The 16,104-nt window shown below is 37.3% G+C and overlaps 2 protein-coding genes across 2 annotated transcripts; one reads left to right on the forward strand and one right to left on the reverse strand.

Annotated features, from left to right (window-relative positions):
- Window positions 1-101: 101 nt before the first annotated feature.
- Window positions 102-6,451, reverse strand: LOC130569471 (tectonic-3-like). The gene is made up of 15 exons (XM_057359140.1): window positions 5,968-6,451; window positions 5,500-5,724; window positions 5,215-5,329; window positions 5,037-5,137; window positions 4,505-4,623; window positions 3,922-4,030; window positions 3,731-3,843; window positions 3,479-3,517; window positions 3,180-3,254; window positions 2,819-2,938; window positions 2,632-2,739; window positions 2,375-2,478; window positions 1,725-1,872; window positions 398-532; window positions 102-261 (listed from the first exon to the last, which is right to left on the reverse strand). Exons 1-15 carry the CDS (start codon window positions 6,260-6,262, stop codon window positions 109-111), a joined length of 1,959 nt encoding a protein of 652 aa, XP_057215123.1. The 5' UTR covers window positions 6,263-6,451; the 3' UTR covers window positions 102-108.
- Window positions 6,452-8,914: 2,463 nt separating this feature from the next.
- sult1st6 (sulfotransferase family 1, cytosolic sulfotransferase 6) lies at window positions 8,915-15,410 on the forward strand. The gene is made up of 7 exons (XM_057358517.1): window positions 8,915-9,474; window positions 11,133-11,261; window positions 11,430-11,527; window positions 12,358-12,484; window positions 12,971-13,065; window positions 13,157-13,337; window positions 14,409-15,410. The coding sequence occupies exons 1-7, from the start codon at window positions 9,291-9,293 to the stop codon at window positions 14,519-14,521; spliced, it is 927 nt and encodes a 308-aa protein (XP_057214500.1). The 5' UTR covers window positions 8,915-9,290; the 3' UTR covers window positions 14,522-15,410.
- Window positions 15,411-16,104: the final 694 nt, after the last annotated feature.

Consider the following 16,104-nt stretch of genomic DNA (forward strand, 5'->3'; position numbering starts at 1 on the left):
GTTAAAGTGTAATTTCTGTGATTTGAGCAGCACACCAAGCAAAGTTGTGAAATAGTGACACTTTTAAATAGTGTCTGACATGATTGCATCATTGCCTGAGTGTAAGTTTTATTCTTGATCAAATTCTCCAGCTCCTCTGGAGAAAAATGAAAATGGAAACTTCCATTCAGGCTCAGGTTGCCCTCGCGGGGCTTCTGGGTAAATGGTGGTATCTGTGAATACTACCTCAGCAGTCACAGTTATAGAAGAAAGAAGAGGACACTGTGGACAAGAGGAATATGTAACAATATCAGTTTTACATTTTAAACAAATAATTCATTATAGTTTATTTAAACAAGTCAGTGTTTGATTTTGTATATTAAAACATTTATGAATTGTAGTTTTTAAAGTCTTTTACCTTTAGTCTCTGACATGTAAAGATGAATTTAGCCCCTAGGATGTGATTCTGTGGCATGGCCCTGAGTCCCCTCTGAGCCCAGAGCACCCGCACTGATAGAGCAACGGGCAGCGTACAGCCAGTCTCACACACCTCCTATGTCAATATGAAACGGATAGAATACACCACAATATAGATGAGTGGAGTCTGAAAAAGTTGTTTTTGCAAAAAAATTGAAATTGTTTAAACGGTGTACACAAGTTTATATCACAAAAAGATTTTAATCACACAGGGTTGCGGCGCTAGAAATTTAAAATAGTTTTTAAAGGGACAGTTCACCCAAAAATGTGAATTCTGTCATCATTTACTCACCCCCTCATGTAATTTAATACCTGTATAAATGACTTTGTTCTGATGAACACAGTGAAAGATATTTGGAAGAATGTTAGTAATTAGACTTAACTAATTAGTGAAAGTGGGCACGTCCATAGATTTAATTGGCTTATATATTACAAACAGTTTGACTGAAGACTTTTGCCCAAAAGCGTCTCTAGATGATGCATTCTCCAAGAAGTATGTAAACTGTATCCATAAATAAAGTACATGTATATTGTGTAGTTGAAAATATAACAAACATTCTATTGGAGCAATTGGCTATCGTTGTTTTAGAATGCATCCACTGTAGACTAGAGCTGCGTCCGCAACTGCATACTATCACAGTACGTACAGCATTTGAATAAGTACCTACCTATCGAAGTTAAAACACTGTTCTATATAGTATGAGTGGGAGTAGTATGAAAACAATTTGGACATTCTGCAACCGCCATGTTTTATTGTCATGTGACCCATATGCTCTTTGACCTATGACGTATTAACAACCTGTACGTTGGCCTTAATAAAAAAACAATTAATTCATGAGAATTTCATTTATCGGTACTTACATTTGAAAAACGGACATCCGCCTTAAAGTTTTCCGCTATATTTATTTGATTTACTTTTGAAATTTGACCCTTGCTCAGCTACCGTGGCATCATGGGATAGAGTAATGTTCATCCAATGCACACTCACAAATCTCGGTGGAAGCAGTAGACCAGACCAGTTATTTCTCGTCTACTGTTTTTTGCATACTGAGGTTTCGGACATACTATTCATGAATCATACTTAATTTCACCTACTATATAGTATGGAAGTAGGCGATTTCGAACGCAAGGTAGGTCTAGGTTCACATCGTTTTGCATTTTAAGTTATGATTCTAAATGTGTTACATTTAGGGGACAACATTACGGTCATGAAAAATGTACTTTTACTCAATTACATAATACGCCAACTGAAGAGTAAATCAACTCACTGAAGCTGGTGTCGGGCAGTCCTCGAAGATGACTTTACTTTTCTCGGTCTCATCACCTGTGGTCATACTGATCAGCTCTGGCACTGCCGTTGCTGTTAAAACCTCTATCAGTTCAGTCCGCAACACACCACACTGACTGGCCAAAGACCTGTGATTCAACAGTTAACATATAGCAATAATTATGTTGTTGCTTTTCTCACGTATATTTAAAGGTCCAGTGTATGAAATTTAGCGGCTCACACCACCCCTCCCCCTCCCTTTCGAAGCACTACGTCAGCTGACACAGGACTAAGATGTCGTCACGTTTTCGCTTCTTTGCCGAGGAGTTAACGTATTTACGAAACACGCTCTGTAGAGCAGTTTGTCCATTTAGGGCTACTGTAGAAACAACATGGCCAATTCCATGTAAGGGGACCCGCAGTGTATGTAGATAGAAATAGCTCATTCTAAAGTATTAAAAACATAACGCTTCATTACGTGAGGTCTTTATACACCTCTGAAGACATAGTTATGTATATTATATTGCATTTCTGTCATTAGATCACCAAAAACTACACACCGAACCTTATAGTACTATGTTGTCCAACAGTGGTAAAAAGCTAAAAATCCCCATGCAGAACTAGTAGTTCCTGGTTTTGTAGAAATAATACCTGAAGGTGCATCCAGTGATGATGTTTTGTGTGAAAAGAACAGGGGGTCGATTAAGAAGCCTTGCTGTACACCCTCCATTCTCAGATGACCCCAACACCGTCAACTTCCACAGACGTCAAAGAATGATGCAGTGATCACAGAAATGTGCTATGAGCTAAATAAACGATTAGACTGAAGCATTCCACAGCCCTGTCATATAAATCGTATTCAAGTTCTCCATTATCAGAGTAAATGCAGAGTGCATTGTGAAGGATACAGGTTGTGCCTTTTCACCAAACCAACCAATCACTGGAGATCCAGGTTTCAGTCCCTCTGGACCTGACAGAGGTGTGGGTGTAGCCATGAGGGGAGTGGATGTGACCAACTGCAATATAAACAACACACTACTATAACTGCTTCAAGGCAGCTGCTGTACACCCAAAAACATTTCGAGAGAAAATTACCTGAAACGTAATGGCATGATTTTGCAGTAACTGCGTGTTTATATTTGTGTTAATTGTTTTTGCATTCAGTGTAATCTTGACAATCTCTCCTTTGCCAGTGTACTCAATCCCATATTCCACCTGTGGGTTCAAATAAAATCCATTAATGTGTTCATGATAACATCATTTTATTGAGTTAGTTAACTTTTTTGGAGTTATTATGTCTTATATCAAAACAAACCAACTGCAGTTTAATTGATATTAATTGGAATGCACAATAAAAAAAACGTGATTTTTGAAACATTTTAAGTTCTCTCATTTTGGAACCAAACTCTTCATACAGTATATCCAGAAGTGCATCCTCACAAATTGCTGCACTTACCTCTGACACCACATTTAAACACGAGCCATTGTGTAAACGAGGCTCTGGCCAGTCACGGACAGTAGAAACTGGAATCTTAAGACAGTGGGAAGAACATTTGCATTTGGTCCGAAATATGAATGCGTCACTACAGTTAATAAACATCATTTACAAGACACTTTCATCCGATGTGAGGATACTTATGACTTGATCATACGGTTCTGGTTATATACAGTATATGAGATGCATTGACCGTTGTTTCTTAAACAATGAAATGGTCACTGTATATGGTTACATATGTTTTATGTACTGTAACTTACTAACAGCTCTGGCCTGTCCTCCACTTGGGCCTCAGGAGCCTAAAGTACAACACCAAAAACACTACTTAATGCTTTAAAATAAACAATACATTTCAGTGGCATGCACAATTTGGGATTATTTCCCTTAAAACCAAATTACACCGAAGTAGCCAACTATCTTGATTACTAGTAAATTGCAATTGCATTAACAAGCCATTCTCAATCCAATCCAAGCGGTCAGGGCCTCTTTGCCTACTGTATATATAGTCTTACCCTCAGTAGGCTAAATCCTGTGAAGTAAGTGCGAGCACTTAAACCGCCGTCCTCCACACAGGAGCGTGTCGTCACCGTGCGAGAGCAGGACAAAGAACTAGAACGCAAGAACCCTAACAGAGGCTGTTATCAATACACGATTATTTTACAATTTTCATGTTAACAAGACAGACACAATGTCTTAACCATACTTGCTGGATTGCGGTTGACACAAGCAGATGACGCTGGGCCTGGGGATGGCTGTCTAAAAGTGCTCACTATGGACGTGCCGTTGAAATATGTCAGAATGATGTCATCAACCTGCAATGAAGACGGAAGTGAAGATGCTGCGCTAAAAATACATGTTTGTTTATGGGTAAGAAGGTATATACAAATAAATGTAAAAATGAGCTTTGATTGTTTTAGCAATTCAGATTAGGCCCGGAACACACCAAGCCGACAGTCGGCCGTTGGGCAGTTTTTTGGACATCGTCGGACTTCATTTTTGGCACTGTTGGCTCAAGCCAGTCGTTGTCACATTTATTCGGCCGATTTGGCGTGTTAATGAATCAGAGATCAGATTTACAGAGTAAAGATCTAGGGCAAAGTTGATCGATGGGGCGTGGCTTAATGTTTCACGTCAGTGTCCAGCTATGGGCTTTGTGGAGGCCAGTCAAATTCTTCCATAAAGACTTTTCTATCAAGCCAACCTTAAAGTATCAGTGTCAACAAACCTCTTTACTTTTTAAAACAAGATGAGAATTAGTAGCTTTATGCCACATGAACGCAGTTTACCTTGTAAAAGTTGGTTTTCTGACTGTTGAAGGCTGTAGGCTCTCTCAGTAAAAGCGGATAAAGGTAACTGGACTGAAAGAGGGCAGGGGAAGTCTGAACATCAGACTGGTTTTCTAAATCTATTGAAACAAAGACACGCATATGTAAATTATTCATGCATTTAAGTAAAACTTTGCAATAAAAGTGCACTGTATAGGAGATTTATAGAACAAATATTTGAACAATTATTATTACAATGGTGTACTTTACTTTTCACAGACAAAGTAAACAAAAAAGTGTTAGATCAACAAAAATATTGCTTTTATCATTGAGAAACGATTGTAATAATAAAAAATCAGGACCAGGGCAAACAAAGGAACCAGGATATAAATATATAAATAAAGCTTAAGTAAGGCTAATTTCAACTTCATGTTCACATGCAGTGCATATAGAAAATTCACAAACTGTGTAGTGCAAAATGCTTTTGCGTATTGTAAGATGTTATTCTGAACATAGCCAAGAGGTGTTAGAATAGTGTTGCGTCATAATTTACCCTCTTCTTTCTGAACACAAAAGCGGTCTCCGGACACTGTAACCAGCGTTGGATTGACATTGGCCTTAAACATCAACCAGCTTTCAAGACAAATGCCAGACCTTTGTGCGAAAAACCAATATGAGTATACAATCCCGTTCGACATCACATTTGATGGTACGGAGGTCATTATTATTACCCTGTGCTCTGCTGGCAGCCAATGAACACAGAGCCGGGGTTTAGGAGGCCACAGTCCATAACATCACAACAGCACCCAATATCACAAAAATCAGGTGTGACGTCACACGGGCAATCTGTAGGAGAGAAAGCACACGAATAACATTAACGATTCGTCTAACCAGTGATGACGAGGATGAGTTAGGGCGGTTGTTTAAAAATAGATTTCAAAACTTGGAAATACACTTTAAGACCAAACATATGTGGACGCCTTCTGATTATCACAACAACTTTTGTTATGACTCACCCGATGGGTTTGTTTTGGACTCTGTGGTGGCAGCAGTGACTGTGGCGTTGGGATGTGCAGTTGCAGATGTAACTGACGAGTTGAGTTGATTCAGTGAGTTTGATTCACTGGTCACTGCTGCGGTTAATGATGACTGGTTAGTGGTTATAGGTGGGATGTCAGTAAAGGGGTATGTGATCAGACCAGTACTCTGATCAGTAAAATTCTGTGTTGTTTTCTTGATAACTTCACCGGAGAAAAGTCACCGGAGAAAAGGAAAAACAAAGAATTTTAGAAATTGCACTGAAGATGTGGGCAGATAATGGAAGGTTGCAGATTTGAACCTGGGCCATATTAAAGCAAAGAGACTTTTTTATTGTATCATTTTTGTGTGCGTGTTTAATATCACAATAAATCACACAGATCCTAAAAATAATTTTCGCACGTGCTTAGAAGTCCTCGTTCAGGAGTGAAACACCGTCTACTAACCTGTTGGATTAGTGGTCTGTTTTGTGATGGAATCAGTGTTCTGGGCCGCAGAAGCATCCGCGCTTGCAGGTGAAACCGGCGAATATGATTCCGCCCTGAAAGGACTAGTTGTTGCTGCTAACGGAGACTGGTTAGTGGTTGCAGGTGGGTTATCCGTGACATTAAACGGGTATTCGCTTAAATCAGTGCTCAGTGAAGTCTGGGCAGTGAAATTCGGCGTGTTCTGAGAATAAGTTACTGGGGGGAAAGGGAACTTGTAAAGAATTAAAATGCAAAAGAAGACACGAGTCGTCATTTCGTTTTCGACATAAATCGTTTTCGGGTTTTATTAGCGATGCACTCTTAAAAGCTGGTATCATGTCGCTGTCGTTGCATGAATTTAAAACTCCATAATGAATCGATTTATCTATATAACCACGAACACCAAAGACTTGACAAATGACTGTGAGCGTCCGAGTCCGTCGTTAAGGAAATACTAACTTGCGCACTTCCGGGTTTCTCCGCCAATGTGAGGGGCTCTCCTACCGTAATACGCGAGGAAATTGCGACACTTGTTTTAGTTTGTGATTTTGCGAGGAAATGTTTTCAAATATTTATGCTAAACAAAATATATTAATGGCATATAATACAGTAAATCATGATTATGCTAAAAGATTTTGTTGCCAAGCTGCATATTTCACAAGAAAAGAAAAGTAGGCTACAGAAAATAAAATCAGCCAAACATAGGACTTCATAGATGGTATAATTAAAATCCACAATAAATATATATTTAGTCGCGCTAGTCTGTGTCTTAAGAAAGTTAGTGATGCAAACAATTCATTAAAATTCATATATTTGTTTTGTGAACATCATTATCTGTAAACAGATACCGCTTTACAGAATTTGATAAAGTTGTGTTGTGTCATCTAAAATGATCACGATTTTAATACAAATTGATTCTTATATATGTCTACCTGTTTATGAGATAGACGTGAAAACCGTAAACCTCCCAGCTAGGCTCCCACACAAGCACGCGACACAAACACACATGCAGAAGCAACAAATCCTTTAAAGGGAAATTTCACGCAAAAATTAAAAATCGTGTCATCCTTTTCTCACCCTCAGATTGTACTGTAGGCCTATACATTTCTTTGTTTTGCTGAACACATGTAACGTTAATTGTGCTATCTGACAGCAAAATCGCCAGTGTTAAAAAAAGTCAAACTAACACTCACAGTGTATAATCCACACTTTGAGAGTGTGGATTATATATACACCGTGCGTGTTAATTTGACCTTTTTTAACACTGGCGATTTTACTGTGTACTGACCCAAGAGGACGGGTTAAACTGTAGAATTAAAAACAAATGTAGAATGCTAAAAAAATGTAGAATGCTTAGCTTTTTACACAAATTAGAATTATTGTAAATGAACTCCAGCATGAATTTAGTAAATTACATATCAAGCGTGTCACCTCATGACACTTCAATGTGACTGGGAACTTGCCCTGTTTTTTATATAGCCTATATAATATTCCGATTATTAGATATTTGTAAATATTCTTAATATGTGCTTCAAATATATGAAACTGACACAGTATTATTAGTGTCAACAGTGATGGTAGTATTGCCTTGGGTTAGAAAGAAACCAAAAACTAAAAAATGCCAACAAGCACATTCATTCTAAATTAGATCGGTGCAATGCACCTTATTTAAACCTATACACATGTGTCCTCCAAATACTTCACTTTAGTCATTTTCTCTAGGAGTGACAAGGGTTAAACATGACTTTATGGGGGGTCTATAATTACCCACTAAAGCCCCCTTCCCAAGCCCAATTTGAGATAACACAAAGTCATGAGAAACAATCCACTTTTTTTTACAAAGATCACGTCTCAACTATAAATACTATTCATGCCTTTTATACATACAGACTCTGGAACCAAACAATAAAAAACAACGCAGGGAGTGTTCAAACGAATATGTGTTATATTAGCTGTCTGTACATTTACCAACTGTTGATGTTTAAAAAGCATACAAAAGAAATCAAGGTGTGAATATACTCTCTAAACAATTCTGCTGTTAATGATGTAAAGTTACATCATTAACCACTTGACAAAATTGATCTGACTTGAAATATGCTAATTCAGGGTTTTCAGTGTTTTTAAATGCATAACCAGAATGTTTTATTGTGTTATTGACTCTTTTTACTATAGTCTTAAAAGACCAGCCCGTTCTGAGACACAAATGTCTCATGAATTCTTATGGGTATAATTACAGGGAAGTTTGAATTGTTGTGATATCTCCTGAGACCAGTATCTGCTTATCTCATACAGCTCCAGTACAAAGTGAACCTATGCCTGACAAGGGGGTGTTTGTAAGAGGGCACTCTTGATTTGTTTATGTGTGGGTTAATATTAAACAGAAATGACATCTTATTTTAGGCTTATTTCACAGTAGCAACATTTTTAACATTACAGCAGTACATGAGGCCACATGGAAATGATGCTTGCAATACTACAGCAACAATTTAAAAATGAGTAATATAAAACAGAAATAGCTAAGGTTTACTTGTAAAAGCTGAATGATAAGTAAACATAATTCATTTCAATTCCACTGGTTCTAGACTGTTTTATCTATAACAGCATTTTTATTAAATGTGAGTGGCTTAGTTTTGCTCTTGGCGCAAATACTAAAATGTATTTTCCTTGTGTTGCAAGCATAATTTTACATAAATGTAGATTATGTGCTAATATACTGTATTATATTGATAGTTTTACTGTAATCTTCTGCTCTAACTCCAATTAAGTATTCTCAGTGTTTTAAAAAGGAAATTCCATGAATTTTACTGTTTAAAAGAACACTCCCTTGCACCCAGAAGTTAAGATAATATTGCAGAAAGTTTGGAATTTTGCCATGGCTGTCCATGAGTTATATAAGCTTGCACGTGAACCCGCTGAACAGAGTAACGCAGAAAGATAAAAGATAGAAATCACAAAATATGGCAGTAAAAAGAGCTCTACGAACAGTAAATGAAAAGTGACAACAATTTACAGTGGCTGGCAAAGCACTAGCTTACTTTAGGAGTTGCCGAAGACAGATAAGTGCAAAAGGGTTAAAGTGTAGTTTAAAGGGTGCTAGGGTTCAACTGAAAAAAAAATACTGCAAGAGGCAGAAAAACAGAGACGGCACACAAGGGTACAATAGAAAAAGAACCTCCTTCAAGGCAAAGAGGAAGATTCCACGAAAAGGGAGGAGGAAAACCTGGAATAAATACACGTTCTACAGAACCAGCAGTAGGGCTGCCAGAGGATAGTAGGATATTCCAGAAGACGTTTGTGTGGTCATGGAAGAGAAACCACTGAGCTATGAAGAATCCATAAGGAGGGCTGGTGATGCTCTTAAACGCTTTCCTCTGATAGACGTTCAGGGTGTACCTCTCATGAGCACGATTGCCGCAAACTGGAAATCAATTTCTGAATTCTCTCCCGACCCATCGGACCTGCTTATTGCTACCTACCCTAAAGCAGGTACAATACAGAAAACTATTGCTAAACCATGTTGAAGTCAAGCGATTTTGATGTGCGCAAACTATAAAATACACAATGTAATGAACTGTTATATTTTGCATTTCCTCTTAATGTGATTAAAAAAAGAGAGAATTAAAAGAAAAGTTCACCCAAAATCCAACTTTCATTATTAAGTGACATTTCATCAACTTTACTGAAGAGACAAAACAAGAAATATAGTTTCATCTGACTTTGTGTATTGATTTCAATCTTTTATAATAAATATTTTACACACATGACTGACAGTATAGTTATTGAACACTATTTAAACATTTGTTCAGAAGAAAACTAATAAAAATATTGTCACATGCGTCTTTTTGGCACCAATGTTTCAGCCATTTTGAATCATCTGCTATCCAAAGGCTTTTCTCCACAATACAGTTACGCCCTTTTGGCACCAACTGGCTTAGTAAGTTCAGTAAGTCTTTTGGCTTCTAATGAATAACTCCAAATTGATTAAGATTTCACTTTTGGCAGTAGAAAGAGCTTATCGGGGGCTTTCATTTGATATATATATATATATATATATATATATATATATATATATCTCCATTTCACCCAATATGTTACTTACGCCCCTTTGCTTCTCACCCTTCGAAATGAACCTTTGTTCATGTTTATATTTTACTCTTTAATTAAATAGACTTCACATGTGTGTATTCATCCATTTTGCTATTATTTTACAAACTAATGTAAAACATATTAATGTGCTTGTAACTCTGGGGTTGGATCCAGATGAAACAATACAGGACAAATGACTAGAGAAACACTGTAAATGCACAGACTAATCAGGGTTAACAAGCAAACAAGACACACCTGGGGAACCAATGAACAAAATAACTACTACAACACAAGACAGGACACAGGAACTCAAAAGTACAAACTAAAAGTCCACAGTAAGATAAACATAAACACATACAATAAAACCATATGAATGTCCCATAAAGCAAGTCAATTGGTTGGTTTTGGTCTGTGCAAGAAACTGAACTGAACAAGATAATTGTCGGTAATGTACCGCATCTGAAACTTCAGGCGAACACTAATCGCACACGTTTCCTGTTCACTGAATGGCACAGCTCTTGAAGTGGGAATTCAGATGGGAGTCTTTAGCAGTGCCTTTCAACTGCACAAAAACGCGGTTTGGAACACATTGCTGACATATGCGCAAACCAATTGCCTCAATTTTTTAAATAATAAATCACCAAGGACCCCCAAAAAAGCGACTAGTTTTATAACAAGGGGGGTTGAGCTCAGAGATTGAGCCGAGCCACGGGTTTGAGCTTGAGGATAGCAAGCCAAATTCGTTTACCATTAACTATTAAGATTGAACGGGCAGGCAAACTCGTCAAATCATGTTATTGTCCTTTTACCAGTGAACTAATTAGTTGCTATACGTTCCTCTAGCTGTTTGTTTTTAGTAACACTTTCCAGCCTTTTGTTGTCCGGCCCATATTAAAATGTACCTTATTTTTTGTCAATTTTGGGTCGTACATTTTCTTGAGCTTAAACATTGTGTTCTATTGTGAATAAAATATGAGATTTGCAAATCATTGCATTGTGTTTTTATTTTTGTTTTACACAGCGTCCCAACTTTTTAGGGGATTTTTTTGTGTGTTCAGGTACAACCTGGACTCAGGAGATAGTGGATCTTCTCCTGCACAATGGAGATGCTGAGATGTGCAAGAGAGCACCCACAACTGTCCGTATCCCATTCTTAGAAATCGTCTCTCCTCCACCTATACCATCAGGTACAGGGCACAAACACACATTCACGTTAGCCATAGTATCCTTACTCTCTATTATATCCTCATGACTATTCTATAATATGACTTCTGTTGTGTGTGTGGCCTCTCAGTTAATCTGTGTATGTATATAACTTACATCTTGAGGTCGATGTTGATTTATGCTGCATTTAGGGCTTGACTTACTTAAGCAAATGAAGCCTCCAAGAGTCATCAAGACTCACCTGCCCATTCAACTAGTGCCAAAAGGTTTCTGGGAAAATAAATGCAAGGTAAGAGATCAATTAGGATAACTAAGTACAGTGCTGATCAGCTCAACGTAAAAGCTAATTGGGGTTATTGATATTTCTCCCCTGCACGGCAGGAAATAAAACATACTAATGTGATGTTTATAAAATCTGTTAAAAACACACAAACTGCCTCTGGCCATGGAGTGGTGCAGGGATGACATATTTTTGTAGGCCAACCCAGAAGTTAGCGCCACACTGGTTCCCTTGACCGAAAGCCTGTCCCACTGACTTGTGGAAGATCGCTAAAAGGAATCTCTATGATTAACAAATATTTAAGATGTTCACACGTTTTGTCTATGAAGATAATGTTTACAAATGAACACAACATTTGTTACCTTTGAAGCCTTAATACAATTGCCAGAAGTAAAAAGCTAACATGAGGCTAGACAGACTACACTACGGCACACTAATCCCCATCTACGTTTTTAGAGATTGTGTCCATGTTGCATTATTTGTGAGATTTATATGTGCGATGACATCTAACGTCCCGCCAAAGCATGTAGTCTCTTTTAGCAACTTGCTAGCAACTGCCATTTTAAGACACAAAAAGCTTGAAAATATCCCGAGGGGATTATAACTGGTGTGCTTTTTGCCACATGAAAATATTTAGAGGTTTTGTTAACCACAGACCTATTTCAGGTGATTTACCAAAAACCCGCTCAAAAAACCCATAGACTTCGGGGCAATGAAACCGGAAGTGCTAAAATGCTAACTCGCTTCTGGGGTTTACATACAAAAATACGTCATCTCTGAGGTAATCTATAGAGGTCCTCAAATCACATCATGTGGCATAACCACACTGACCTTTTCAGGTTATCTATGTGGCCCGAAACGCGAAGGACAATGCTGTAAGCTACTTTCACTTTGATCGTATGAACTTAACCCAGCCAGAGCCAGGACCTTGGGATGGATATGTAGACAAGTTCATGAAGGGGCAATGTAAGATAAAGCTACATATTCATTTGCTTTCTAAATAAATTGTATTATATTCACTGTTGTGCAAAGTGCTGTATTTATATAACCAACAGAGTGAAAAGGTTGTTTTGTAACATGTTCCTGGTGAAGAAACAATAGAAACCCAATAGAAACCATCACAGAAATTTTAGTGGTTTTCATTAATATACCATTTTAAACCATTAGCTTTTTCCAATAATTAAAACCATTACAAAATTATTTTTTGGAGTGTGTTTTGACCATTATTCCAATATGATTAATCTGCCAGATAACACCTCACCAATAGAACCCATCACATGCCTGTAGACTTCATTATAATTCCCATTAAAACGAATAAAATTCCCTTTATAACCATTAAATCCATAAGATTTTGAATTTCCCCTGTGTTTTTGGCAGGGTTCTATTGTATTTGAGCAGGTATGTGAAATTGAATCATTTACCAAGAATCTTTGTGTTCCAATGTTGTTATAGTGGGCTGGGGCTCTTGGTATGATCATGTAAAAGGTTACTGGAAGGAACGAAAAGAAAGGAACATCCTCTACATCTTCTATGAGGACATGAAAGAGGTAGTTTTGTCATGTTAATGTCTCTTACTATGTTTTAGTCATTTCAATTGTCCCACCATGAGGATTCATTTCTTTTTCATGTTTCACCAAGAATCCTCATAAGGAAATCGAGAGAATCATGCGCTATATGGACCTCTCAGTTCCTGATGATGTCATCGAGAGGATTGTACAGCTGACATCTTTCAATGTCATGAAGGACAATCCAATGGCCAACTACTCATATATGCCAAAGCCTGTGTTTGATCAATCCATATCTGTCTTCATGAGAAAAGGTTTAGTACATTTACTGTACCTTGTCATTCGATACTTTTTTAAAGGGAACAAGGTGAACAGGGAGGATATACACATTTTTGACCGTGAGCACTATAGTCATCGTTTTTATTTTCTTTGTAACACCAGTTTATGCAATAAAAAGAAGAAATAAAAAGTAAATTTGATCTAAATTATATTTTGCATCACAAAAAAAACTCTCTAAATGAGCCTCTCGGTGGACTTTTTTAATGATCACCGGCTGCCCTTGCTTTAAAAACTATAACAAAACATATTTTTTTCTTTTAAATAGTTATAGATTTTGTTATATATTTTTTGAGTTATATATAAACCCAATTACTAAATTATGTTAACCTGACTGACTGCTTAACTTCCACCATTCACCATTTTTGTATTGGAAGTCTAAATTCTTAAAACGCAAATACCTAAAGCATGTAAATTATTCTATTCGTACAGTAACTATTAAACAGTTTTGTTAACGGCAAACTTTTTAAAGCAGCTGCAAAACAAACACTATATTAGAGTAAATTCTCACCTTCCGTTAACAGGTCAAAGTCTTCCATTTGCTGGTTTTCCATATGCTGGAAGTTTTATAAACCTTTCCAATGTTAATCGATGTGTATCTAAAACAATGTATATGAGCTCTTCAAAAACATGCGTGTTAGCAGTTTATTCATTATGCTGAGAGATTGTTTTTTGGCCTTTTATTTAATACTTTAATAAAGAGACAGGAAAGCGGAACCAAGATCCTACACTTGAACTTGCGTCACCCAAAGCGCTACTGTACAAAATGTCAGCACACAGTCAACTGGGCTACTGGTGTCAACAAGATTTATTTACCTAAACAGCATTGCAATATATGTAGAGCAAATATTTGCTTTGTTGGTCCAAATGGCTTGGGTTGTTCATGAGTCTCTAATGTGGAGTACAAATCAAGTCTGAAATAAGCTTTGTCTGATTTAAATGTGAGCCACAGTCTCAAGTTTTCGTCTGCTCATAGTATATAAACGACAGGTTATGAATGATACAAATAATAGCGTCTTAACAAATTAAATTACTGTTTGTTTACACAGGGGAAGTCGGTGACTGGGTCAACCATTTCACTCCAGCTCAATCCCAGGTGTTTGATGAAGACTATGCAAAACAAATGAAAGATGTGAATATTCCGTTCCGCTTCAGCATTTGACTGGTTTATTTTATGCATGTATAATCTGTATGTAAGATAATCGTTGTAGCTAGTCACATGTCAGTGTGTCAAAGTTTACAATATGCAATGACAGAATATGAAACAATCTACCAAGTTAGGCCTATGTTTGAGAGAAAGTAATCAACCAAAACACATCTCAAATCACAAGTCGTGTTGTTTTTGGAGGCCTGTTTTAATTTTAGTTTTAGTCTAGTCTTAGTGTCAAGCTGTCATTTTAGTTTTTATTAGTTTTAGTCATGTTCATACTCTTTTTAAGCCCATTGCACATTGAGTCAGAAATTTGCGTCCGAAATTTCCGCACGTTAAAAAATAAATACGACCTCACGTTGTGTACATCACATTTACACACTGCCTCCGATATTTTCGTCCGTCATAAAAAATTTTGAACCGGGTTCGATTTTCTGCGTTTTTCGCATCCGTCAAGCATTTTGAGTGGCCTTTTTTAACAATTCAGAGACACCCTACAAACGAGAGCCAAATACGAAAAAACGCATATGAATATTTCGGACTGTATGTGCAAAGACCTTAAGTCTAGTCAAGTTTCAGTCGACTAAAAGTCTGAGCATTTTAGTCTTATTTTAGTCAGAATTATCCATGACATAATTCACTCAGACACTCAGTCTCGTTTTTATTCGTCAACAATATTGCATTATACTTTTAATTAGTCATCGTCACATGACCAGCATTTACGTTGCGTCTCGTCTCGTTTTCGTCACGTGATAAAGGTTCGTTGACGACGATATTTAGTCGACGAAAGCAACACTAATCACAAGTTCTCTTAAATTTCTGTAAGTGGCTTATAATTGATTTATGCTTTTTTATAACAGGAAATTGTTTTTGTTTAATGCATTTAAAATAAATGTCTGATTACAAACAATAAATAACGTATTCATTTGCTTTGTCAAGTTTTCAGTTTTTTTCTGTTAAACTCCAAGTACTTTTATTTTGAAATTCTCGGCCAAGATCTTAGGCTGTGTCCGAAATAGCCCCCTATACCCTAATATAGTGCACTATTTGAGGGGACATCCATTTTTAGTGGTGTCCGAATTCATAGTGGACATTATTGAGTGCACTCATTCAATCCCACAATGCATCGTAATAACAAGTGTGCAATCGATGTACACTCACGGCCAGCTGCTAGCCATCTATCGTGATGCTCGCGCTGAATGAATTCCCGCCTCTCGGCAGAAGATGGCGCCCGCAGCGTTTCCAGTGCACCAAGTGTCCGAATTTACTCACTCGTTTTCACCCGCTCCTTAAAGTGGACTATATTAGTGAACTAATGTAGGGAATAGTGAATGAGGGAATAGAGTACTGCTGTACTAACTGGCGTGTCTTTTCAGTTACTTCACCAGCAGCAGGTAATACAGAAGATATGCATTTATCGTGCAGGTTATGGTTAATTAATTAAGGGTGCTTAGTTACTAGCAGGATCAGAAATAAATGTTTTTAAGGCAAAAACTGAAAAAAATACGCTGACAGACACAAATGCATAGGCCAAGCACATATTCTTAAATTCAGATTTGAAGTGCAAACACAAATAGACATACTGTACACTGGAA

This window comes from Triplophysa rosa, linkage group LG18 (genome assembly GCF_024868665.1).
Source record: "Triplophysa rosa linkage group LG18, Trosa_1v2, whole genome shotgun sequence".
Taxonomy (NCBI): domain Eukaryota; kingdom Metazoa; phylum Chordata; class Actinopteri; order Cypriniformes; family Nemacheilidae; genus Triplophysa; species Triplophysa rosa.

Coding starts and splice junctions, on each gene's coding strand:
- LOC130569471 (XM_057359140.1), bottom strand. CDS start 6,262: ATGACGACTCGTGTCTTCTTTTGCATTTTAATTCTTTACAAGTTCCCT. Junction 3,255..3,478: donor AGGACAGGCCAGAGCTGTTA/GTAAGTTACAGT, acceptor CACTGTCTTAAG/ATTCCAGTTTCTACTGTCCG. Junction 262..397: donor TTACATGTCAGAGACTAAAG/GTAAAAGACTTT, acceptor TCTTGTCCACAG/TGTCCTCTTCTTTCTTCTAT.
- sult1st6 (XM_057358517.1), top strand. CDS start 9,291: ATGGAAGAGAAACCACTGAGCTATGAAGAATCCATAAGGAGGGCTGGT. Junction 13,066..13,156: donor TCTATGAGGACATGAAAGAG/GTAGTTTTGTCA, acceptor TGTTTCACCAAG/AATCCTCATAAGGAAATCGA. Junction 13,338..14,408: donor ATCTGTCTTCATGAGAAAAG/GTTTAGTACATT, acceptor TTGTTTACACAG/GGGAAGTCGGTGACTGGGTC.